Source organism: Gasterosteus aculeatus, chromosome 1, assembly GCF_964276395.1.
Source record: "Gasterosteus aculeatus chromosome 1, fGasAcu3.hap1.1, whole genome shotgun sequence".
NCBI classification, from domain to species: domain Eukaryota; kingdom Metazoa; phylum Chordata; class Actinopteri; order Perciformes; family Gasterosteidae; genus Gasterosteus; species Gasterosteus aculeatus.
The window spans coordinates 29197458-29221497 of NC_135688.1; the positions used below are offsets into that span (position 1 = coordinate 29197458).

At 44.0% G+C, this 24040-nt stretch overlaps 3 protein-coding genes and 1 long non-coding RNA gene across 9 annotated transcripts in view; 3 read left to right on the forward strand and 1 right to left on the reverse strand.

The window, feature by feature from the left end:
• Positions 1-2326, forward strand: part of LOC120826423 (voltage-gated inwardly rectifying potassium channel KCNH7) — a 90852-nt gene extending 88526 nt beyond the window's left edge. For all 6 annotated transcript variants that reach the window (XM_078102245.1, XM_078102247.1, XM_078102233.1 and 3 more), the window contains one exon: positions 70-2326. In XM_078102245.1, the coding sequence (XP_077958371.1) occupies positions 70-309 (240 nt within the window). In that variant the 3' untranslated portion in view covers positions 310-2326. The remainder of the gene's footprint in view (positions 1-69) is intronic.
• On the reverse strand, positions 2295-23734 carry gca (grancalcin). Its single transcript, XM_040189264.2, has 8 exons — positions 23521-23734; positions 21788-22021; positions 4970-5039; positions 4642-4685; positions 4372-4519; positions 3363-3476; positions 3238-3296; positions 2295-2942 (listed from the first exon to the last, which is right to left on the reverse strand). Exons 1-8 carry the CDS (start codon positions 23542-23544, stop codon positions 2916-2918), a joined length of 720 nt encoding a protein of 239 aa, XP_040045198.1. The 5' UTR covers positions 23545-23734; the 3' UTR covers positions 2295-2915.
• Positions 5576-15190, forward strand: LOC120826796 (peripheral plasma membrane protein CASK-like). The gene is made up of 15 exons (XM_078102256.1): positions 5576-7972; positions 8050-8128; positions 8330-8415; positions 8583-8651; positions 8736-8804; positions 9053-9088; positions 9605-9643; positions 10103-10299; positions 10399-10514; positions 11528-11608; positions 11993-12073; positions 12183-12385; positions 12487-12570; positions 12836-12862; positions 13296-15190. The coding sequence occupies exons 1-15, from the start codon at positions 7589-7591 to the stop codon at positions 13470-13472; spliced, it is 1728 nt and encodes a 575-aa protein (XP_077958382.1). The 5' UTR covers positions 5576-7588; the 3' UTR covers positions 13473-15190.
• LOC144406328 (uncharacterized) lies at positions 15879-16582 on the forward strand. Its single transcript, XR_013467602.1, has 2 exons — positions 15879-15988; positions 16346-16582. It is a non-coding gene; the product is annotated as an uncharacterized LOC144406328 (long non-coding RNA).
• Positions 23735-24040: the final 306 nt, after the last annotated feature.

The following is a 24040-nucleotide window of genomic DNA, read 5'->3' on the forward strand; positions in this document are numbered from 1 at the left end:
GTAATAATAATAATAATGCGTCATTTGTTTCCATGTCCCCTGCTGCTCACTGTCCTTTGTCTTCTTCAGAGCTCGGGCCCAGATAAGTCCCTCGACAAATCCAAAGAGCCCCCAGCCCCCCGGCGCACCGAGGTGGAAGCGCCCGAGGGCGACGGGGCGCACACGCCCAACGGGGTGGACTCTGTGGAGCGCCGGCGCCCCCAGCAGTCGCCGTCGGGCCGACAGGCCTCGCTGCCCGACGCCGCCGGCAGCTCAGGAATGTCTGGACTCCGCAGGCCGGTATCTGACCCGTGGCTCCCGGGGAAGTAGGGCCCCTCCTCTGAGGGTCTTCTTTTTAAGCTCGACTCAGGGTCTAAGGGAGAGGCTGAATATGCAAAGGAAAAGTAATTGTGGACTTTCTTCCATTCCTTTTCGGATATATTCTCCCAACTTCCGCCTCCTCCCTCCCCGACTTAGATGTATAAAGTTCATTTATACAGAGGTATTTATACACTATATTATTACCGCGTGTGGAGTCGTCGTCGACCGTGTACATACAGCCAGCAACACGAGGGACCCGCTGTTTCTATTATGCATGTTTTGGTTTTCTTTCTGATCGCATGTCACACACAGTATGACACCTTAAGTGTGATCTCGGCATGTGTACGGACTACTGTAGCTATCAAATCTCTTTTCTATGACCCCCCCTCTCCACATGGGGGCAAAGCTACTTGAAACTCTGAGGCATTTGTAGATCCCACGCGACGGCTTTGAGGTTCATCTTTTATCGGTCGGGAGATGTGTGTGTATTTAGCACGTCCTCTGTCACACAACTCGCTCCTTATTCAGTTCGATACAACACGGTAATAATAATGCGTGAACATTTGTCATTCTGTGAGAGCAATAATGATGAGCCAGTACAGGAAGTTGGAGCGTTTCTAAAGTTTAAACCACTGTGGGGATGATTTTATACAATCTGAACAAAGAGCGTCTTTAACAGCACCAACGCTGTAGTTTATAGTAGAGCTGAATCCTCCTGATGACAGAATGGTAAGTGTACTTGGCTTTCTGCCCTCTAGATGGAAAATCTCTGAATCGCATCTATTGAGTATCTTCGATAGAATGTAATATCAAGTTGTAGGGCTGCATGGTACATCGGTTTCAAATGTCCTTAAGATATTTTTTCACACCGTCTAACCGTTGCCGTAGCGACTGTCGCTCCTTATCAGGCAGATGTTGTGCTGCGGTTGGAGCTGCTTGTGTTGCGATGGAGTCGTGGTTATAGCTTTATAACAATTAACAGACAACCAGTTTTTTGGTTTTGAAAATTCCCATACAATGCGTTAAACCACCGTTCAGTAACTTTGCACTAGTGATCTTAAGATCTGCATTTGCTATTAACTCTCAAAGATACAGCAGTGTAAGTAGCATGTAAGGTCCGACTTTTTTTTCTTCGTTCTGTCGTAGAAATAAAAAACCCAAACCGACGCCCCTTACCACATCCTGAGCCTTCGTAGTCCTTGGTTGCATGCTTTAGGTCTTCCAGTCTTCTTAAAAGCAACTATTTTGTAAATTGAAAAAAAAAAAATCCCTTTTCCACGAAATGGATCAAGCTCCGCCTCCAATAGCCTTTAGCCTTATTCTGCTTTCAACACCGTTGCATGTAAACGTGGTGCACGACGGGTATTAATTTGCCATTTTACTTTTCTAAAGTCCCACAGAAGCTCACGTATTGCATGGAGGCCACACTCTACTAGAACAAGGAACAAAAGGGTCGGCGTGTCCATTCTGCCCTGTATTTTTCGATGACACCCCCTTGATGTTAGTTAGAATGCGACGCATGGCCTCCCGATATAGCAAGCGGAGACTGAGCTCCATGTACCGTACATAGCTTGTCTCCAATGTTGCACACATTTTGTTTTCATAATCATCTTTGCATTAACTTCCCAACACTTTACTGCCATCAGAGATGGAGAAAGTCAAAGGATTTAAGCGGAGAACCTTTACAGGAAGAAGATGGGAGTGTTTTCCTCTAAGCTTTCTTTTTCCTCGAGCACAGATGTAGAACAAAAGTTGCCGAAACTTCCATGGGATTTGCGAACTTTTGCACAGATTAGAAAAACTTGCTGTACATGTCACTTTTTGAAATCTCGTTCACAATTGTTTTTATGCATTTTTTTTTAAATGTTTGCCACTGTATTTTATAAAAATGCAACACTTAACAGCTGAATTGAATGTTTCTGACTATATTTAAAGAAAATGTATTGTGTAAATAGACTGGGGGTGGAGCGCAATTGTATAAACAGAATGCATACTGATTAAAAAGTGTTTATTGTGAGTAACAAAATGTGATCTTCACTACAAACAAATCATGGCTGTGTTTACTGAAACAAAATGCCAGCCATGTTAACATGTGTATCGGCTCAGTCACTTTGGCTTGTTAAACGTTTATGGCATAAAAGAAATACAACATTAGCTTTGACTAAAGTCGTAACAGTACGAAGTTCAGTGTAAAAGGAACTAAAGTTCTACTACCGGGTGTTAATATATTAGACCGTACATTCAGAGATTATAACGGCACAGTCGGTCTCACAGCAGCGCTTCACCAAAAATGAGACCCAATGCATAATATTCAAACCAGGATATATAAACCAGTTGATTCCCTTTTCTCTCAAACCAACTCTTTAAATGTTTACCACATTATTTGACATCTTTAATTTTCTAATCCTACACATGTGGGCTTTATAAAAAAATGTGTATTTAATCCCAAGTAATATATATATATCTTTCGTGCGACAAACAAGACTAAAGCGTTACAAGCAATGGGTACTTTCCTGGTGCCGCTCAGTCAAACATACTGGCTTTCTGTGAGGCGGCGGCCCTGAATTGGCCGGTGATGGTTGCCAACCTCTCTGGGTGGGGACACGTGGCAGACACTAGATGGCCATCGTGCACAGGATGAACTGTGGAGACAAAGAGAGGCTCGGCTCAGCAGGTAAACTTCCTTTCAATCAGGTGAAATCAGGCACGTACACGATAATTATTACAGTAGTGGCCCTTTCTGATGTGGTAGACCAGCAATTTCTACATAAAAGGTAAAATGACTGCTTTTATTTATCTAGTCTGGTGGCTTTGAAGAGATCACACAAGTTGATTGTTTCCAAATACCTGCACAGCGGTACACTGCTATGAGAGAATCGATTCTTGTACATGCAAAGCCCTCAGAAAGAGGAGGTGGAGCACAAAAGCGAAACTCACGTCGTCGTACTGGAAGGTGACAGATCCCTGGTGCATGGCGTCTCTCCGTCTGAAGTTCTCTGCAACAGGAAGAGCAACCCGTCACAATAAAGCTCACTTCACAGGTGGGTCCCGGGCTTTCCTACCTGTGAGAGCTCGCAGCTTGACGCAGCACGCCACGTAGTCGTCAAAGAAGATCCGCCCTCCTTTGTTGTAGCGCTTGATGATTGCATTCAGGGCCTGAGGGCTGACGCGGTAGCCTGAGGGGTTAATCGGACAATAAAAGGGTTATTAGACACTGAGGTGGTTCAAATCTGCTTTGGGGGGGAGAGAATGTCACGGCAGCTGTACCATCTTACATTACATTAAATAAATGAGTTGAAAACATTCCTCGATTTGGTTCGCGGCTTGTCATTGAGTTACGAGGTGCATCCTGCAGACTGACCACTTGAGAACCACTGCTCTAGATCATATGTACACACACACCATCATATATAAATACATATACAAGTGGTTCATTTCCTGCATTAAAACAGCCGTTAATAAAAAAATGTCATTGCTGCTTTGCGACTAGTTTTTTTAAATGTTGCCAATATATATATATAACGGTTTTGTTCACGTGTCAGTCTGGTTGATTGTTGTACAGCCAGATTTTAAACTGAAACGTCTAGGTCACAATTACGGTTTTCTTTAAATTCTGTTAGGTTATATGACATTATCAGAAATATATATATATATATAAATAAAAGCGCAAATTGTCACAAGATTAAAATAACGTCAAACACTTTTTTTTAGATTGGTCATTTTGTTTTGTCTTAAAAATTAACTGAGATGCAATAGAAGCAAATAGGTTGCTCATATTTCTAGATCCACATAATTTCTCTTCTTATAAAAGGGTCTATTAGCAAGAATAGATAGAAGAACGAGGAATACAGAGTTTATGTGGTCACCAGTATGAAGACACCAATTAGTAGTAATTGAAACAGAACCGCCTAAATGTGTGTGACTCTTCCAAAGAGACAATGAACCAGGAAGTGAAATTAAGGCGGGGCTGAAGGCAGACCGCTCTCACAGACTGACTCGCCTGCATTAGGTCTAATTGTGCATGTCACTAAACACTGATCACCCTGAAACGCACACGGCGAGGACGCTCACCCATGGCGTTGATGGCCTGAGTCATCTCGTGAGGCTCCACCGTCCCGCTGCGGTCCTGGTCGAACATCATGAAGTTCTGCTTCCAGCCGTTAAGCGCTGTGAAGAGCTCCTTGAACTCGGTGAAGCCCATCTTCCCCGTGAAGTCCCTCTGGAGGCGCTCGGGTTAAGACGCAGTAACAGCTTGTTTTTTAACACGTCACTAGGCGGAAACATGCAGCCACAGGGGACAACAGGGACCAATCAGACAGACGTAATGTCAGGAAAGGATACGTCGAGCATGGCGATCATGATCCTGCACGTCTCCAGGCTGAACGCTGTGAACAGAAAAGGCACACGTGGGGTCAGTGTGGTCCAACTCGAGGCCAGTGCAGACAAACCCTCCTTAACACAGGTGAAGGGAGGGGCATCGGGTTGGTCGCAATTCGTCCCCTCACCACCACACGCCATTAAATCCTACACGCTGCCCCTTTAAGAGCTCTGATTGGCTAGTCTCAATCCTCAAGCCTCGGTTTGATACGACTAGAAGTAGCAGTGTCAACACCATGTGGGACTTGTTGAGATATTTTATAAACCATCTAAAGCTCAGGAATTAACTTACGAGAGTAACCGCCGGTGAAACCAGACTGGGTCAGACACCTCTGGAGCTCCTCTGCGTCGATCTCCCCGTCCTGTGAAGAGCATGAAGGGAGGTTTTACAGTACCGACATAGAACGCTCCGAGCGAGCTGTGCTGTAAACATGGAACTTTTCCTGGGGCATGAAACGGCAACTAGAAAATGCATTTCCTGCTGAATGCTAAAAGCTGAAATGAATATTCATATCAGAATATTGCAGAAACTTTTAATGCATATGCTGAAATTAGATATTAGAAAAGCTGAAATTAATTTGAAAAATTGCAAAAAATGCAGAAATGAATATTAAAACATTGCTGTTAATACAGGCATAAAAAAAGCTGAAATTATTTTAAACTGCTGAAAATACAGAAAGGGGGAAACTGAATTTCAATAGATTTTCTAAAAAATACAGAAATAAAAGCTGAGATGAATAAAGAGGTTTTTAATTGTTTGTAGTAATATTCGTTATAGTTGTAATTGTGGTATTAGTAGTACTAGAAGTAGTAATAGTAGGTTTAGTATCAATAGCAGTAGAAACAGCTGTAATACTAATACTATTTTCTTCCCTTTTTTCCCTCTTGGAAGGGTTTTTTCATTTTTTGGGGAGTTGTTCCTGTGCCGATGGTGGGTCGGCACAGGAACATCCTCTGTCCCGAAGACAGAGGATGTTGTATGTGTACAGACTGTAAAGCCCTCTGAGGCAAGTTTGTAATTGGGCTATACAAAATAAAATGAATTGAATTGAATTATTAGTCATAGTATTATTTGTAGTAACATTAGTAGTAATTGTATTAATACAGTAGAAATACTAGTAGTACTTGTAGAAGCCATTCCACTACATTTGTATTGTGCATAATGAAACTGCCTTTTCTGTTGATTTGTTTGTGATGATGTAATGATGACATCAGGGGGCGTCGGCTATTTAAATGTCACCTGAGTAAGGCCAGGTGTGTTTTCTATTTAGAGAGCGGAAGGAGATGCTATTTTTGACCGCATTACGCATTGAATTCTCCGTTTATTATGAGTGTGCCAAACAATAAATAAAAGAATATTGAAGTGACAATACGAGCAAATGCGCGTTGATTTTACCGACCGCTCCTACATCAAGTCAAAAATAACTCATCCGAACGCGAGGAAGGAACGCCAGGCCAGGTGGAAGTGAGCGAAGCTGTCCCCGAGTCACGTCGTCTTGGATCGATCTGGACTGCGTCCAGAATCCGGACGAGCGTATGCGCTGTTTTCCGAACCTGGTTACGATCAAACATTAAAACCGACAGAAGGAACCAAAGGAAACGTTCGATAACAAATAAATCCATAGAATGCCTATAAATTACGAGATCACTTAAAGACAAACAAACAAAGCACGGCCGCGCGCACGAAAAAGTAAAATTAAATAAAGACGTAACTGAAACACTAATGAATATTGACAGCTGACGCTGAAAACTGAAATAATGGCAGAAGGATCTGAGCGGGGAGTCACGGAAGCCGGTATGAGTGAGACGGATACGGCGCAACAAAATAAAGCGTTTAAATCATTGAGCGCCACACGTAGAGGAAAACTCTCCCACTGTACTCGGAAAATGAATGAAATAAAATTAATGATGAAAGAAGGTGCCGATGTTCATAATGTTAATGTGAATTTTTAAGACTGCTGGAGGAATTTAAATTGTGTCATGAATCTGTTCAGATTCTGCTGCCTGAGGAAGCGAGAAGGAATGAAAGTTTGCACTGGTATGAGCCAAAAATCGCAGATTATGACTGATGTGGATCAATGGAAAAGGGCTCAGGCCGACCCACATACTCTGGTGGATGTTGGGGACAGTGTCTCACAGACTGGCTCACGACGCTCCAGAGGTTCCAATTCTTCATCTATGGTTTCAGCACGCATGAAGATAGCTGCAGACAAAGCTGCTCTGCAGGCCAGAGCTAAAGCTCTGAAAAGGAAACACGAACTGGAAAAGGAAAAGCTTGAGCTGGGGTTAAAAATGGAATCCCTGGATCTGGAAGCAGATATTGCTGCAGCTGATGCAAGGTTAAAGGCTCTAGAACAGGGGTCTTGGGACGATATTTTGTGGCCCCCGCCTTCATATGAAAGTGTAATGTTAGTGCGGCCCGCGAGTTCTATATTGTAGCAACCTCGCTGTTAGCAGCCACTTACAACCTCCACCCCAGCGCCGACCGTTCCGTTCGCTGGTCGGACCGTCAGTGTCATCCCCCCCGTCGGCCATAATGGTCTGGCCCGCGTTCGGTCGAGGTGGGCTGCATCTGGCCCGTACCTGACTTGAGTTTGAGACCCCTGATCTAAAGGGTGTTTCTCCCACCGAGAAGCCGCCCAAAGGCAGACATTTAACTGATAGCTTAACGGGTGTGAAGGGCTTTGGCATGGGAGAAACAGGAACATTCGTTCCTCTTCTTATAAAACTTTTCCCTGTTTAGTCTATGAAAATCATCTACAAGGCGATGATCAGTGGTAACTTAGTACGCAGTCTCTTGGTTTGTAACGTCAAACCATAAGTAAAAAGCTTTTGGTGGCAGCTGTTTCAGCTCTTGTGCCTCATCACGTTGCTCTGGTGAGCAGATGTGATCGTTTGGCAGCGCAGTAAAATGTCTCTTTGTAAAAACACAGTGTCAGTAACATGCTCGCTGTTGGTGCTAACCACTCAAACACAACCACATCAGCAGCAGCAGCAGCTACGTGCCAGACGTTTAGAGCGCGGCCACTGGTTTCACCTCCGGGGTCAACGGGACCGTGCGCCGTTGTGTGCAAACTTTAACGAGCCTCTGCGCCTTCGCTCCCAGGCTCTGCTGCAGACCCACGATGTGGTCGCCCACGAGGTCTACAGCGACGACGCGCTGCGGGTGACCCCCCCGCCCACCTCCCCGTACCTGAACGGAGACTCCCCGGACAGCACCAACGGAGACATGGACCTGGAGAACGTCACCAGGGTGCGCCTGGTCCAGTTTCAGAAGAACACCGATGAGCCCATGGTGTGTGGACGTCTCGAGTGTTGTGACTCTCTGCTGTCTGTTGTCAGTTATTCCTCTGACCCGCTTGTCTCTTCCAGGGCATCACTCTGAAGATGAACGAACTGAACCACTGTATCGTGGCCCGGATCATGCACGGTGGAATGATACACCGACAAGGTGTGACACTTGTTAATGGGCCCGTTCGGCCGCACGTTTTGTCAATCTCAGTGATATTCATCAGAGATGCAGGTAGTGGTTGCTCCTGTTGGACTCCTGGTAATTTAAATGACAATGGAATGTGTTGGGCTGCCCTGGAGTCGGCACCAAAGAGCCTCATTTGTTGCCTTTTTATTAAATCCTTATTTCTGCCCGCGTCAGGGACTCTGCATGTCGGAGATGAGATCCGGGAGATTAATGGCATCAGCGTTGCCAACCAGACGGTAGAACAGCTCCAAAAGAAGCTGGTGAGTCAAACAAATCAGATTCGTCTCCTCGTCTTGTTTTTACAATTGAAGTTTGCAGGTGGCTTTTTTTTTTTTTTTAACCTAAAACGCTATTCTAAAAGCATCCGACGGGCGATGTTGCTATGGGGACCAGTTCAGTAACTGTGTTTGTGCCTTTGTCCACACAGAGAGAAATGAGAGGTAGCATCACCTTCAAGATTGTGCCCAGTTACCGGTCCCAGTCCGGATCCTGTGACGTACGGACTCCAAAACGCACACACCTGCATGTCGTTTTTTGCATTTTTGCAGGGGAATTAATCATTTAGCATTTTGTGTTTCAGAAAGAGTCACCGGACGCGTCCCGACAGTCTCCTGCAAATGGCCACGCCAGCGTGACAAGCTCCATCCTGGTGTGTTTCTGCTTCTCTTTATTTTACAGAGAATGCATGAAATATAAAACTCATTCCTTGTTTCAACTTGTGTGTCAGGAGTCACGGTTCAGATCATTAAAGCCCTGCATGTTGGATTCCAATCAGGCTCATTTTCAACAAGGAGCACAAAAGCATCTTCAGCCGATTCTATGTTTTCATTTTCTTTCTTGTGTTTGTTAAAAATCAAATTAAATGCTTACACAAAAACGTCTTCTCTCCCCGAATAGGACCTGCCCGCGACGATCCAGCCCAAAGGCCGCCAGGTGAGATTCGCTCATCCTTTCCACCCCTCCTGTTCATTCCATGGTGTGCTCCTCCCTTTGCTTTCAATCTGCGACTCGGAATGGCAAACTATCGCAGTTTGCACTCATAAGCGCTCCTGCAGTCTACTATTCCCTTCATATCTATCTGTAAGTTCCTATGTTTTGCTCTGTCACATCTTTACTCTGCTTCGGCCCACCCTGAACATTGGAACGGTTCCCTTCACAGTTGAGCACACGAGTGATGGAAAGTTGACTGGCGCGTAGATCATTTCCTCTTAAATGTATTTGATTTCTGTCATTTTTGTCTGTTCATGACGTTTATGATGCTCCGAGGTCGCCCACACACATTTAGAAAATGCAGAATTGCATTTTTTTAATATATAAGATGCGTCCATTTGTGGGTCCCCTATCACACCTCCTGTGTTTTATGCCCCTCCCCTAAACATTTTCTACTGCATGATATATGTGTGTGTGTGTGTGTGTGTGTGTGTGTGTGTGATGCTCTCAACCCCTTAGATCTCCAGACCTGCCATCAAGGACAAATTGTCCATCAAGGTAAGCTGTCTCTAAGTGGACCCTTCATAGAAGTAGATCCCAGCTCCTACCACCTCCATCCCAAAAGCTCGGTTCCTCATCGTAGTGGTGTCTAGCTCCCATGCAAGCTACCAAGGCTTCGCCTCCATATCTTGTTCGTGAGTGGACGTAAAGGGGCGACACAAATAAATGTGGATGTATGTGCTTAAGCTGTCGATTGGGAAAAGACCCATCTGCCTTTAACTGTTTGTGCCTTTTCCCGCTTCGGCTGACCAGCTTTTGATTTATTTCTTTTTTCCTTTTACTGTATTTTCATCTTTTAATGACGAGCGCCGGCGCAGTCTCCTTTTGTATTGGCAGCAGCTTGGCCAATCACATTCTTCCCCGTATATATTCCCCTGTGATCACATGTTCTCTGTGACACCGTGTCCCCCGACTGTCGCCTCTCTGTCCCCAACCTTTTTTTTTTTTTTTTAAAAGATTTACGTTCGCGCTCAGTTCGAGTATGACCCGGCGAAGGACGAGCTCATCCCATGTAAGGAGGCGGGCATTCGCTTCCAGGTGGGCGACATCATTCAGATCATCTCCAAGGACGACCACAACTGGTGGCAGGGAAAGCTGGAGAACACCAAGAACGCCACAGCGGGCCTCATCCCCTCACCTGAGCTGCAGGAGTGGTGAGGCTTCTTTTTGGCTGCTGCAAAAATGTAAAGTTCCCATATGCATTTACCGGCGCACGTGTGTTCTCCCCCCCCCCCCCCTCCTCCCCCCTTCAGGCGCGTGGCGTGTATAGCGATGGAGAAGACCAAACAGGAGCAGCAGGCCAGCTGTACCTGGTTTGGCAAGAAGAAGAAACAATACAAAGACAAGTACCTGGCCAAGCACAACGCGGGTAAGCCGACACGCATTGCAGTGCGGCTGCACTGACCTCGTTTTAGAGCGCAGGCGGTACGACGTGAGGGAGACGTGCTCGTTCTGACTCGCGCTGCCGCAAAAGGAAGCGCTTTCAGACTGATGTGTGGCACATAATGCCGATGTTGCTTTTGTTCACTTTGTGTAACCGCTGCACGTCTGTAGCGTTTCCCTTCTGACTGACCTTCTCCTGCCGCTGTCTCCATTTGACCTAATTTTTCAGCTACTAACAACGTTGTAATTAACAGCTTTTGATGAGGTTTTTTTGTTCAATTGTCCTTTGTGGTGTCTTTTTTATTAACCCTTCCGCTCCAACCCTTTGTCCATATTTCATGCTGTCTCTTACCCAATGACATGGCTGCATGTAAGTAACCCCAGACAGCTGGCGCCCAGCCTCTGTGATTTTCTTCCTCCTCTTTCTGCTGTTAAACCTCGTCCTTGTCTCCTTGACCTTTTTGAGTGACTGCTGCTTTGTTTGGGTTGTTGTTAGCAAAGATGACGCGATGCAGCTCGGCCTTTTAGATGCTCGGCTTGGTTCTTTTTTTTTTTTTTTTCATTTTCTTATTAGAAGTAATTAATGTTTCCTGTGGTGCTTTGAACGTCATCAGGTCTGCTTTCCACTTTCGGCAGCCTTGCTGTCAAAACATTGTTGTTAATGTTAATCTTGTTAGCATTGCTTGTGTGCCCTGTGATTCTCTATTAGATTTTCTTTTTCACAGATGTTTGTATTCACACTTTTGTTGAGTATGTTGCCAGTTTATGAGGTACATCCAGTTAAAACCAACAGTCTGTTGTTAAAAAAAAAGTAGAAATCAGCACTATGATCTATTGAATCTATTGCTATTCTGTTTCCATAGATGTACCTAATAAACTGGTGTCTGCCTGAATGTCAGCCAACTCGGGTTCACCGAAAGAGTTTGTTACGTAACGCCAGACCACATGTTAGCTGCTGTACAGCTGACGCTAAGCTAATGCTACTGCTCTGCTCTGCAGTGTTCGACCAACTAGATCTGGTGACGTATGAGGAGGTGGTCCGAGTGCCATCATTCAAAAGGAGAACGCTGGTCTTGCTGGGTAAGTTAGCAGTTTTATTTGTTTTAGGCAGAGAGAGATGATTCATTTTAGATGTATTTGGTTTAAAAAAGAAAACACAAGTCATATCATGTGGTTAATAAATAAATAAAATGGAATATGTGCACAATTTGGCTTTTCATGAGAATGTCATAATATTAAAAAGTAATGAAGTAGCACGAGACTGAGAAGTATGCAATACAACGCCATCGTATGTCATTCAACGAAATGCCATTGAGAATATAACCTGAAAGGGTCCTAAAAACGTCATAGTATGCTATATAAATGTCATAAAACATGTCACCAAAAAGGAATGTGGCGGGTCACTGGATCTCTAGCAACTAAATCTGTTGAATTCATTGGTTCCTGCTGTGTCCTTTCCTTCAGGTGCACATGGAGTTGGACGGAGGCACATCAAGAACACGCTTATCACCAAACATCCTGACCGCTTCGCCTACCCCATCCCCCGTAAGGACAGACACGCACACCAACTACATCAGTTACCCACCCAGAAACCCGGTGACTCCGTGTCCTCACCTCTTCTTTCGTCCCTGCTCCATCCGTCCCCTCTGCACAGACACGACTCGGCCACCGAAGAAGGACGAGGAGAACGGAAAGAACTACTACTTTGTGTCTCACGACCAGATGATGCAGGACATAAGCAACAAAGACTACCTGGAGTACGGCAGCCACGAGGACGCCATGTACGGAACCAGGCTGGAGACGATCAGGCAGATCCACACGCAGGGCATGATCTCCATCCTGGATGTGGAACCGCAGGTAACAAAAGGGCCGCGCCGCCAAACACCTGATCGGCGTCATAAAAGGGCAGTTGGGTTGGAAGAACTTCAAAATAAAACTCTCTCTCGGTCTCTCGCCAGGCACTAAAGATCCTCAGGACAGCGGATTTTGCTCCCTACGTCGTCTTCATCGCAGCTCCCACAGTCACCCCGGGCATGACCGAGGTACTCCACAAATACGTTCCGACCTGCTCTGCCACAGTAGTGGTCCAAGTTGACCGTATCTGCACATACTCTTACTCTCATTCTGCCCAATAACTGAATACAATTAATAAGAACCCCTTCCGAACTTACGCTGTCTCTAAACCGCCTTGATTATCTGTTGCCGTCGTCCCTTTTTGCTTTGCTCCGTCTCTTGCGCTGCACGTGTCCTGTAGCTTTAAGCATGTCTGTATTTTCATTTGCACGCCTCTATTCATCTGCACTCAAGATTCCAAAGTGGTGCAAGAGACTGTCTGTGAGTATTGGTTCTGTGAGCGCGGCTTGTTTGGATATTGTAGAATGTGTTTGTGCAGCTCTAGTAGTTGTCTGTCCGTATCGACTGTCATTCTTCTTGATTTCCTCTAAATCCTCTAATCCTTCTAATAATCCTCTTAATGGGGTGTTTCTACAACAGTATAAACCAACCCTTCTACTCCATTTCCTTTTTCCTCCACTGTGTATTGTGAGCAATTTTGGGAATAGTTCAATGTTGTTGTTTTTTTCCCGTTTTTTTACATAAATTTAAATTTTGCAGAAATTTCAGGTGAAATATGTGTCCATAAAGTAAATACACTATAGGCTGATACCAACTACACGTTAATTCCTGAACCAATGGAAGTAGACCACAGATGGCCTTGATGCCCAGTCGCTAACCCCCCCGCCATTCCTATTTCTCCATCACACCCCAGGATGACTCTCTCCAGCGGCTCCAGAAGGAATCCGAGATGCTGCAGGGGACCTACGCCCACTACTTTGACCAGACCATCATCAACAACGAGATCGACGACACCATCCGACTGCTGGAGGAGGCCGTCGACCTGGTGTCCACCACCTCTCAGTGGGTCCCCGTCTCCTGGGTCTACTGACACGCGCCGCGACGGCGCCTCACTCATCATCGCTCTGGACGATCCATCGCTGATCCAACACGGACACTAAACCAGAGTCTTACACCCCCCACCCACCTTTCCCCTCCTCCGGCCCACCAAGTCCCACGTCTCATCCACGTCACACATTCCTGTCGTTGAAAAAGAGGAATGGAGGAACCAATGACTCACTACAGAGACTTCATGCTGCCCCGCCCCCTTTTCTCAACAGCCTCAAAGGCACATTGTTGTGTACATATATACATATATATATATAAATGATAAAAGACAAGGGAAAATGTTTGTCCTAGCTGAAGCGTGGGGGGCGGAGGGGCAGTGTGGTAGATATTTTGTACTTTTCTTTTGTAATCGATGGATGGTTGGTAATATTGGAAAGGCAATAGCGAGCATGACGATAAAGCAGTCTTACGTGCGTGTGCCTGTATGAGTGTGTCCGTGTGTGTGTTAACCTTTTTAAAGGCACTTCTCGTGGTAATCTTGTGTCCTCCTCTCAAACACCCGCCCCCCTAGTCTCCTCGGCCCCTGTGACCTACACGCCGAACTTTAAAGCACAGTAGAAGCTGCTATAGTGGCAACAAGTGACTCCCTCAGCGCCGGTGGCCTGGTGAGCCCAGCAGAAAGCACAGGAAACTTGGCAGTTTCTCCCACCCCCCCTCAGCCCTTTGGAGTTTATTTGCTGGCCCTCTGTGCCTATCAGTTCGTTGAAGGGGCACACTGCTTCCCTCCACGCGGCCTATTGTACCATGCTTCCCCTCCAAGCCTCCGATGGTCTTTGTTTACACCTCAGTTTGCACAAAATGTACAATGAAGAGGACGCGTCGCCTCGCGGTCTACAATTCATCTCTCTGGCCGTCTCCACCCCTCTCCCTCCGTACACGAGATGCCAACCGGTGGCCGATGGACCCGGAGTATCGATCACAAAGCGCTCGCTGTAACCACCAACCCCCCCCCCCCCCGCTGACTGAACTGGAGGACGAAAAACAAACAAAAAGACTGACGGGAAAAAATAATAAATGAACTGCCTTATCAGAGCCTCGGGGAAGAAGTCTGTAACACCTATGCACACCCCCGGTGTCTGCCAGGCAGACCGCCACCACCGGTCTCTTTGCCCACACTGAAATAGTGAGCCATGCTTGTTCAAATTAACAAATTAAAGCGTTCATAAGAATATGCGTGGAAGGGGAGGGGCTCGGGTACGTGGCGATGAAGCCAGTCATCGAGCCACCATCTTGGAACTGTTAACTGTTGTCTTTAACAATATAAAGGTATTCTTGTTTGAGGGAGAGAAAATAACTAAATTTTGTGTGTAAATGTTTCAATGGTGCGTACGTCATACGAGTGAATAACCAAGAGCCAGTGTATATTAACCCTTAAAAGAAGCTCAGTATGTGACATAACCTCTTCATGCTTTACCAGAAGTGAGACGACGCTTCCCCACCTCCAGTGACTCGGTAAGTAAGCACATCAGGTGAAGGGTCTCGGACAAAAGATGAAACTTCATTATTATTTTTTAAGTCAATATTCTCCACTGTGTGGTGTGGATGCTGTTGCTCCACTTCAAGTAAAGTGTTATCATTTCAAGTCCTGTGTATATTACCTCTGCAAATGACAAAAGCAGCTCTTCTGTATGAAATGTTGTTCTTTTTTTGTTATTTCATATTTTAAAAAAATTATATTTCCTTTTACGTGTTTAAAGTAAACCACCTGGTCGGTCTTCTTCTTTTCTCTTTTCTTATCTCTCAATTATTTTGTAGGGCTTTACACAAACAAACAAACACATTAAGCAATATCATGGAGATGATTTCACTGCTCTGGTTTCTCAATGATCCGACGCTCCCGCAGACACACTTCATATAAAAATGCCAGTCCTCATAAAAGTAGAATATTGCATTGTTCGCTACGGTCATAACTCCATCTGTGCGTCGGCACAATTTGTTGATAACTGGTTGATATCCTCCTGCAAAAAGACCTGGTTCAAATGGCCAAAAGGCCGTTAAGTGACGCAGTAACAATTAGGTTAATTTACCCTCATTGCAATCTGTCAAAGGTGAGCTGGTTAAATCCCAGACCTGTACTGTTGAACCCCTTGAGGTTGAAAAGTTCAATATATTTGTGACTCAAGTTTGTTAGTAAATAATTTGTGAAAAAACGTATATGGATCATGCGACGCTACAGTTTATGTCCTACCTGATTTCCACAGCGCTCCTGAGAAATGAAGGTCTCTTTGAAATATCAAGGTCTAGTAAAAAATAAACTCCACTGCTCACAGCCAGAGTGAGTCACGTTTTAGTTTGATGAACTATTTTACCATGCTGCCGCAATATTAGATTTCCCTATTTTCACCCGTCTCTTCCTTTCCGGCTGCCATCGAAATAAATCAAATGTCGCACACAGAACGAGGGTCCCTATCTGTTTGTTTCCACACGTGACCGAAGTGGCCAATTTCACACGGGCAACAGGAAGATACGGAACCGGTCGCCATGGCAACGCCGCCAGCTGTGAGTCACCAACTAATCAGGGCTGTGCGACAGTGACGCGGTAAACAAAATGTAACCGGAAATTGAATTTCCCAATGCCGCTGAATTCTAAGCATGAATCAATTGTAAGACCATATGAAAGTAGAGAGGAAAGGCTGCAAGGAGACGAGGAGGAGATAAGTGGAACAAAGACAAAGTATAGAATGTTAAAAGAGGTCAAAGTGCAGTATATGCAAAATAGTAATCATTTAATTATCAAAAGGTCATAGTTGAGTTTGTTGTGCATAGTTATGCGGCAAACTACATGAATAAAGAATAACTGACATTTCAGCTGATTTTAAGAGCTTATTTGTCTACATTTGTTTTTCTTTCTTCCAGAAAACACCTGATGCTCCCTGGAGAACCACATTGAAGCACAACAGTTGCTGCTCAGCCGCTTCCAAGTCAAACCAATGGAGGAGCAAGGAAACCCATCAAACTAAATGTAAAATAGCATAGTATAGTATATTAATACTATGAAATTTCATAGAACATTAAACGATAATCATACGAAGTATGTTGAGAAAGATGAGTATCGTAGTGTGACAATATCACAGGCGGAGCAAGAACGAACCAAACATGGGATTACCAAACACAATTTCTCTTTAAAGCACAACTCAAACACATGCACCGTGTAGCAGCCTGCTAATGAGTTGGGTGCAACAATGGATGTCTGAAAGTGTGTAATAGTGGCGGCTGGTGGAAAGATTTCTAGGCCATTCTGTGTCATGGGGTTTCTCAGGAAGGGACGGCTGTAATGGTAAAATATGTTATAGTCTTATGCTAAAAGAGGGATATTGTCTGTATTCAAGGTTAACATGTGAAAAGCAGAAGTTTCCATTTGCAGGAAGGAGAGCGAGTCAACTTGCTTCCACATAAAGGCTTCAACTTTCACCTGCTTTGTATGTGTCATAACCTGGTTCAATATGTATCGATGCAAGTTTCATAACCTAGTTTCATATATCAAGTTTTATATCTGCCCTATATGGTCTAGTGGTTAGGATTCGGTGCCACTGCGGATGACCTTAGTATGTGTGTGTAAAAGCTCGGCGTTTTGACTGTAATACGTGCTGGTGTATTTGACCTGCTTGCAAGCAATAAATTAACTTTTACAACGTTGAACATTCATCAAGATTTTGTTTATCTGAGAGAAACAAAGAAAATTATCCTCTTCTCCCGAACTAGTTACAATGAAATATTCCACAACATGGCGCCTGTCGGTACCAATGTTGCGGAGTCTATTTAAGGACGCCGAGTGGCTAAATTGTATGCCACACGACATACAATTATATTATTTAATCAGCAATTTGCTAAAACGCTTCTTAGACCCGCCTTCTGCGTGCAATCATGAGTTTGCACCTCGCGCAGGTAAAACGCACATGAAGACAGGACGTGTAAGACGGGCAGGGATGTGCAGGAAGAGCAGACAGACAAATATTACTGCCTACATTACATATTCAAAAACACAAATTTAGAATTTTTTTTATTTTATTTACTATTATCTGGTGTTTTTTTTGCCAGCCGCCACTGGTGTGAAATGTGTTAAATGAAAACGAGAACGTTCATTGTATATGCTGATTGTTAGAAAAGTGTAGAAATGTCGAAGAAAGCACAGTGCATCATAAAAACTGTGATATTATTAAAGGTCGGCACGAAAACAAATGGAAATAACTTGTAGTACAGCATGTCGACAACAACAAAAAAGGTCATATGTCTATAAAGCCATAGTATAGCCTGTTGAATGAAGTGAAAAAGGTCATAGTATTGTATGTTAAATACAGCCATAATATAGCAAGTTAAAAAAGAGAGAAAGTCTTATAGTATAGCATGTAGTAAATGAATCACAAAAGGCTTAGCGCCTCTGATCTGCCTGCTGGGTGTCTAGTGGAATGGCGAAGCGGCTCAGCCCCTGAACTCTGGGTTCACACCTGCGCTCAGGGTTGATGGATCGAGTCCAGCGATGGCCTTCACCTCAGTGTCTGAAGTGGTTTTAAGGTTGTACTCAAGGTTGAATACGAGAAACGAAGCTGGGTGGATATGTGTGGTGGAATAGTGCAGGGGTTCAGCACACAGGCTGCAGACCCAGCGGACTTCAGTGCAAACCTGCTCTCAGTGGTTGTTGGTTCGAGGCCAGCGACGCAGTTCAAAGTTTTGAGTTTCCACTCAAAATCTCAAGGTTAAATACAAGAAACGAGATATTGAAACATGTGCCTAGTGGAATAGCACAGTGGTTAAACACATGGGCTGCAGTCTTGAGAACCCGGGTTCAAAACTAGCCTGGTGACATCAATGTTGAGTAGAAGGGATGCAAAATTGGGAATAATTGGACCTCAAGGTCATTGGAAATAGAAAGGCAGCGATGAGGTAGGTCCAATCTGCACTACGGTGTGTTGCGGTGGGCTTCTCCCCACCGGTAGTTTCGGGACCATGTGCCCTAGGGGTTATGCATAAAATCATGGGGACTGGTGATACTTTTGGAAGATTCATCTTTGAAAAGTAGGTAAAAATATATTAAGTTCACTGCAGTAAAGTCTAGCAGCACTACTGACTCAGTGACGAGCACTGGTCCTACTGGTTTACTCACATATTGTACTGCGCTGCACTGCTTAGTCAAACAGAACGTTCGTTCTGTATTTGTAAAAACATTTATGCAGTAGTGACTCTTCCAAAACTCCAGCTGTCAGTCATGATTTTATGCATAACCCCTAGGGCACATGGTCCCGAAACTACCGGTGGGGAGAACCCCACCGCAACACACCGTAGTGCAGATTGGACCTACCTCATCGCTGCCTTTCTATTTCCAATGACCTTGAGGTCCAATTATTCCCAATTTGCATCCCTTCTACTCAACATTGATGTCACCAGGCTAGTTTTGAACCCGGGTTCTCAAGACTGCAGCCCATGTGTTTAACCACTGTGCTATTCCACTAGGCACATGTCTGAATATCTCGTTTCTTGTATTTAACCTTGAGATTTTGAGTGGAAACTCAAAACCTTGAACTGTGACAGTCATGTCCGTCGCTGGACTCGATCCAACAACCTCTGAGAGCAGGTTTGCACTGAAGATCTTTGAGACTTCAGCCCTCCCAAAGTTCCACTGAGCTATTCTGCCTGACACTCATCAAATCATAATTTATTGTATATGACCTTCTTTTCTATGAGCTTTTGAAAAAAAAAAGAAACCTTTTTAAGAGGTGCTGTAACTTGACGCTTTACGATGACCTTTTTTTAACTTTCTTCCCCTACAGCAGGGGTCTCAAACTCGCGGCCCTCGGGGACGATAATAGCTGAAAGTGTAAAAGGAGTTGAAAGGTGCAACGGAAGAAATAGAAGATGGCGGAATAAAGATTCCAAGAACAATACTTGGAATGCTTAATGCATTCCAACAAGTAATTGATCATGAAGCAGTTGTAGCTGATCTAGTCTACTTTATTCATGCAATATACAGTGAGTACAGTCAGGCGTGCGCCCGCCCGCTAATCAGTCGCAGAGGGTTTTTTTTACCTTCGAATATTAATTTTCACATTCAATTAGTTGTTTTAAGCAACTATTCGAATATATATTTGAATTTAGAATATTTATTGACAGCCCTAGAAGAGACGAGAGCAGAGAAACAGACTAAAAGGTGTGTGTGTGTGTGCGCGCTCGACACTCCGTGCCAAATTGAAACGGGGAACGAGTGGTCGCTTTTAAAAACAAGTAAACTGTGTACAGAAAAGGTTTCTATTATATATAGAATATAAAAGGAAAGCAGTGCAAACGACCCTGAACAAAGGAGGGCAAGTAGGTTAACAAAAACTAACTTTTTTACTACCCATTTTTGTTCATTGGCTCGAAAACTAACCATCGAGTCCGGGCAGGAGGGTACGATTCACAATGCAAATAGTTTTAGGGTGAACTATATGGAATGCCGTTTTAGTCAAAATTAAATAAATGAATACATAAATACATGAAATATGCATTTGAAATACATAAATAAATAAATGAGGCAATAAATACATAAATATTAAATACATTTTATTATTTCATGGTACATTTATTTCATAATGCCACTTTTCATTTCATGGTACGTTTATTTCATAATGCCACTTTTCATTTCATGGTACTTTTATTTCATAATGTCACTTTTCATTTCCAGAGTCTTTTATTTCATAATGCCGTTTTACATTTCACGTTCTTATGAGATACTTTATTGATCCCTCAAGAGGGAAATTTTGGTATCACAGCAGCATGTACAGGGAAGAAAATAGAATGAAAAATACACATTATATACAATATAATAAGATAGAAATATTAAATTATTAAATTAAATAAACTGAAACTGAAACTGAAACAAAAGAATAACCTTCCAAAAGAGACAATAATAATAATTTGTAAAAGGAGAAGAGGAAGAGCAGCAACATCACAGCAGTGCAGGGTTATTATTGTCATTATTTAGCCAGGGATGATTTATTGTAGAGTGTTGTTGCACTGGGCATGATCTCCTGTATCGGTCCTTGTGACAGCAGAGCTGAAGGAGTCTGTTGGAGAATGTGCTCCGCTGTCCCTGTAGCAGGTGGTGGAGGGGGTGGTCAGGATTATTATTATATGCAAATCAGGGGGCGTGGCTACATCTAACATTCCGAACAGACAACAGAGCCGTGTGCAAAAGAAGGCTGGCTAAGGGACGTGAGATTAGCGCTGGTACTACAAGCACAGGTGCTGGACGTCCGCCTCTGGATATTGGAATGTAAATGTAAAACGGCATTATGAAATAGAAGACTCTGGAAATGAAAAAAGGCATTATGAAATAAAAGACTCTGGAAATGAGAAAAGGCATTATGGAATAAAAGACTCTGGAAATGAGAAAAGGCATTATGGAATAAAAGACTCTGGAAATGAGAAAAGGCATTATGAAATAAAAGACTCTGGAAATGAAGTGGCATTATGAAATAAACGTACCATGAAAAAAATATATTTTATATATATACGTATTTATTGCCTCATTAATTTATTTCATGATGTATTTCAAATGCATATTTCATGTATTTATTCATTGATTTCATTTTGACTAAAACGGCATTTCATAGAACTACTCGGTGATCGAGAAGAGAAACTGAAGCGAGGAGAGCAAACAAACAGCTGGAGTCAAGAGGACACGCCCAGGAGGCTCCTCCCATTTCTCATCTGCATCGCTCCTGAGCATTCGTGACCTCATTTTGAGGGACCGCCATGTTAATATGTGAGAAAAAATGAATTTTGGAAAAGATCTGTCTTTCAATAAAACGTGACTTTTGGACCGAGGACGGACAACTACGGAGACGAGGTTCCCTGCTGTTCACTTTGGGTTTCCCTTCCTGGAAGTTATTCGCAATATTTATTTGCATGAAGCCAAAGCTTCGTCAGTCTAGTCCAGCCGTCATGACGGATGATTTGAATCGTGGTATTAAAGATTATGGAGAACAGATTATGGATTCTGTGATATTGTCCTTTAGACCTTTAAGAATAAAGCACTCGTTTATTTACGGATCTTAAAAGTTTCTCTTATTCTAATACTTTCTTCAGGAGACATTTTTTAAATTGAAATCCAATTAAAAAGAAAGTAAAACCTTTTGCTACTTGAAAATCAAGTTAGAACACATCTTACTGAACTTACTGCGACACCAGGAAGTGGGTTCTTGTCCGAACCTGTGATGTGAAAGTGAAAACTAGGCTGTGGGGGGAAGCGATGGCTGAAGTGAAGGGCACGTGTGTCACGCGTGTCCTGTTTCGATACTCTGAGAGGAGTCGGTCTGCACTCACCTGGCCTGCTATGGCAGTGAAGTAACTCCACATTGGGTCATTGGCGGCTGGGGGAGGGGCTCCGTATGTGCCTGGATAGCCCCCCCCATAGGCGGGGTATCCCCCCTGTGGCTGTGCGCCTCCCATCGGCCCGCCCATGTGGCCCGGCATGGGGCCTCCCATTGGACCCCCGGGCATTCCCTGCATGGGCATCCCCTGCGCGGGCATTCCTTGCATGGGACCACCGTACTGAGGCTGAGAACAGAGGGTCCAGAGTTATTACACGTTCATCATGGCTGTGCCATTGAGGGGTCGTCGTGGCGCAGGGGTTAGAGAAGGTGTGCTGGGAAGCACAAGGTTGGTGGTTCGATTCCAGGCTGCCCCATGTGCCCCATGTCCCTCAGGGACGAAGTGTCCCTGAGCAAGACACCTAACCCCTAATTGCTCCCCAGGCAAAAATGTGAAAAAGCCATGGGTTTAAAGTGTAATGTAAGTCGCTTTGGATAAAAAGCGTCTGCTAAATGACCTGTAATGTAATGTAATGTAATGTAATGAGAATAGGCCCAAAAAAACACATTCAATACGACAACCTGCTAATTTCAGAGTCTGTGACAAACTATGGCATGGACTTTCTATATCTTAATTGTCAAGTGCAAAGGTAAAAAAGTGCCATTTATTATTGTTTTAAAAGTTCTCAGTATTTTCACCCTGACTGACTTTAAGAATACAAGGTATGATGTAAGAATAAAACGCTGCATGTTAAATGAATAAAATTGGTCTTGAGCTGCATTTTTTATTTGGCAAAATCTCAAAATCAGCAGTTCACTGGTGTGTAGGATTACTCTAAAGTCTAAAAACGTATTCTTGGGAGTTGAGAATATTAAAAGATAAGAAACTTGCTTAATATAAGTCAGCCGAGCTGGCCAATGTAGCAGGTTTCAACGTTAATGATTCACAAAATCTTAAAAAAAAAAAAGGATACAAACCTACAAGTTAACGTTTAATGAAAATGTATCATTTTGGTTCTTTGTCAGAAAACGCTGAAACAAAATCAACCACGCGGAGGATTTGCAACTTTGACCTCACTTAAGATTCTATTAGGAAGACGATCCCGAACTGAATGTCTGACATCGTGACTTTGTGTTTTCCAATGAATAAAACGCTCTGGATTCCTTCCTCGTGAGTAAACTGGTCGATGACGCGCAGGCTGAACGCGCTGCTATTGGCTGCCGTGTTAATAGGCGCCGGACCCTTCTGGAGACCCTGGACTGTCGACGCGACGGGGACAGAAAAGGGTGCGCCTCGTGGCCCCTGTAATCATTTACTCCACTGCATTCACCAGAAGCGAGTCACTAAAGAACAAGAGCTGACTGTGTGACGTTTGCAGATAGTTTGTCCATAATGGAGGTTGAGCCTCCTCGCGTAAATAACTTCACACGTAACTACAGCAGGCTGGATGGTTCCTCTTCGGTGTTGAGGATATTCATCCCGGAAGTAAAATATCTAACAGCGACACCTTTCGTCCCGAATTAAAAAAAGGAGCTGCTCTCCCGCGGTTAAATGATACGCGGGTATCTACCGGGAAACGTGAAAGAGGACCGCTCGTAGGCGAGTTAATTATCGGAAATGGAGCGAAACAGAAGCCTCGGGCTAGCTCTTTTTCGCTAAACCACAGCAGCTCGTTTTTACCCCTTTTGAGTCGCAGCAGCTCGTTTTTACCCCTTTTGAGTCGCAGCGGCTCGTTTCTTACTCACCGCGCCGTATCCTGGATAAGCCATTTGTTGGCGGAGGGCAAACTGTCACAAGTTTGATGTCTTTACAAGCGTGATTGACGGCGTGCGCGCGCGTCTTCTCTGCTCCGCGGCTGTAACTTCCGATTCGTGTGTGAAGTCGTGACGTCACATCCGAGCCGCAGAAAGCTGTCGAACGGGGGTTGAGTGATGGTGCCGATAGCCAATGGGTGAGGAGCTGTGGAAGAAGACCCGCCCATCAGTTGCTTACTTGGTTTGGCGCTGCGTTTAACAGCTGAAATTTCAAACTAATCAAATGGTTTTTGTTTTTTTTAAAAATATTAAAAATGAATAACTCCTATAGAAAATTTTAAATTCATTAAAAATGCTATACGAAACCCCCTCTCATTTCTGTTAGTTACTTGGGTGTGTTGCCATACAATTGAAGTGACAGCTTTCCCAGCACTTCTCAGCTTCATTTCGATGTTTTCGGTGTTAAAATATTTTTCATTATTACCTTTCACTTACACAAATAGAATTTAAA

Excerpts from the sequence above, each read along its gene's own strand:
- LOC120826796 (XM_078102256.1), top strand. The coding sequence starts at position 7,589 with ATGTCTCTTTGTAAAAACACAGTGTCAGTAACATGCTCGCTGTTGGTG. Across the intron at positions 7,973-8,049 it reads AGAACACCGATGAGCCCATG|GGCATCACTCTGAAGATGAA; the intron begins GTGTGTGGACGT and ends TGTCTCTTCCAG. Across the intron at positions 10,300-10,398 it reads TCACCTGAGCTGCAGGAGTG|GCGCGTGGCGTGTATAGCGA; the intron begins GTGAGGCTTCTT and ends TCCCCCCTTCAG.
- gca (XM_040189264.2), bottom strand. The coding sequence starts at position 23,544 with ATGGCTTATCCAGGATACGGCGCG. Across the intron at positions 3,477-4,371 it reads TCAGGCCATCAACGCCATGG|GCTACCGCGTCAGCCCTCAG; the intron begins GTGAGCGTCCTC and ends TTAACCCCTCAG. Across the intron at positions 2,943-3,237 it reads TCACCTTCCAGTACGACGAC|TTCATCCTGTGCACGATGGC; the intron begins GTGAGTTTCGCT and ends TTGTCTCCACAG.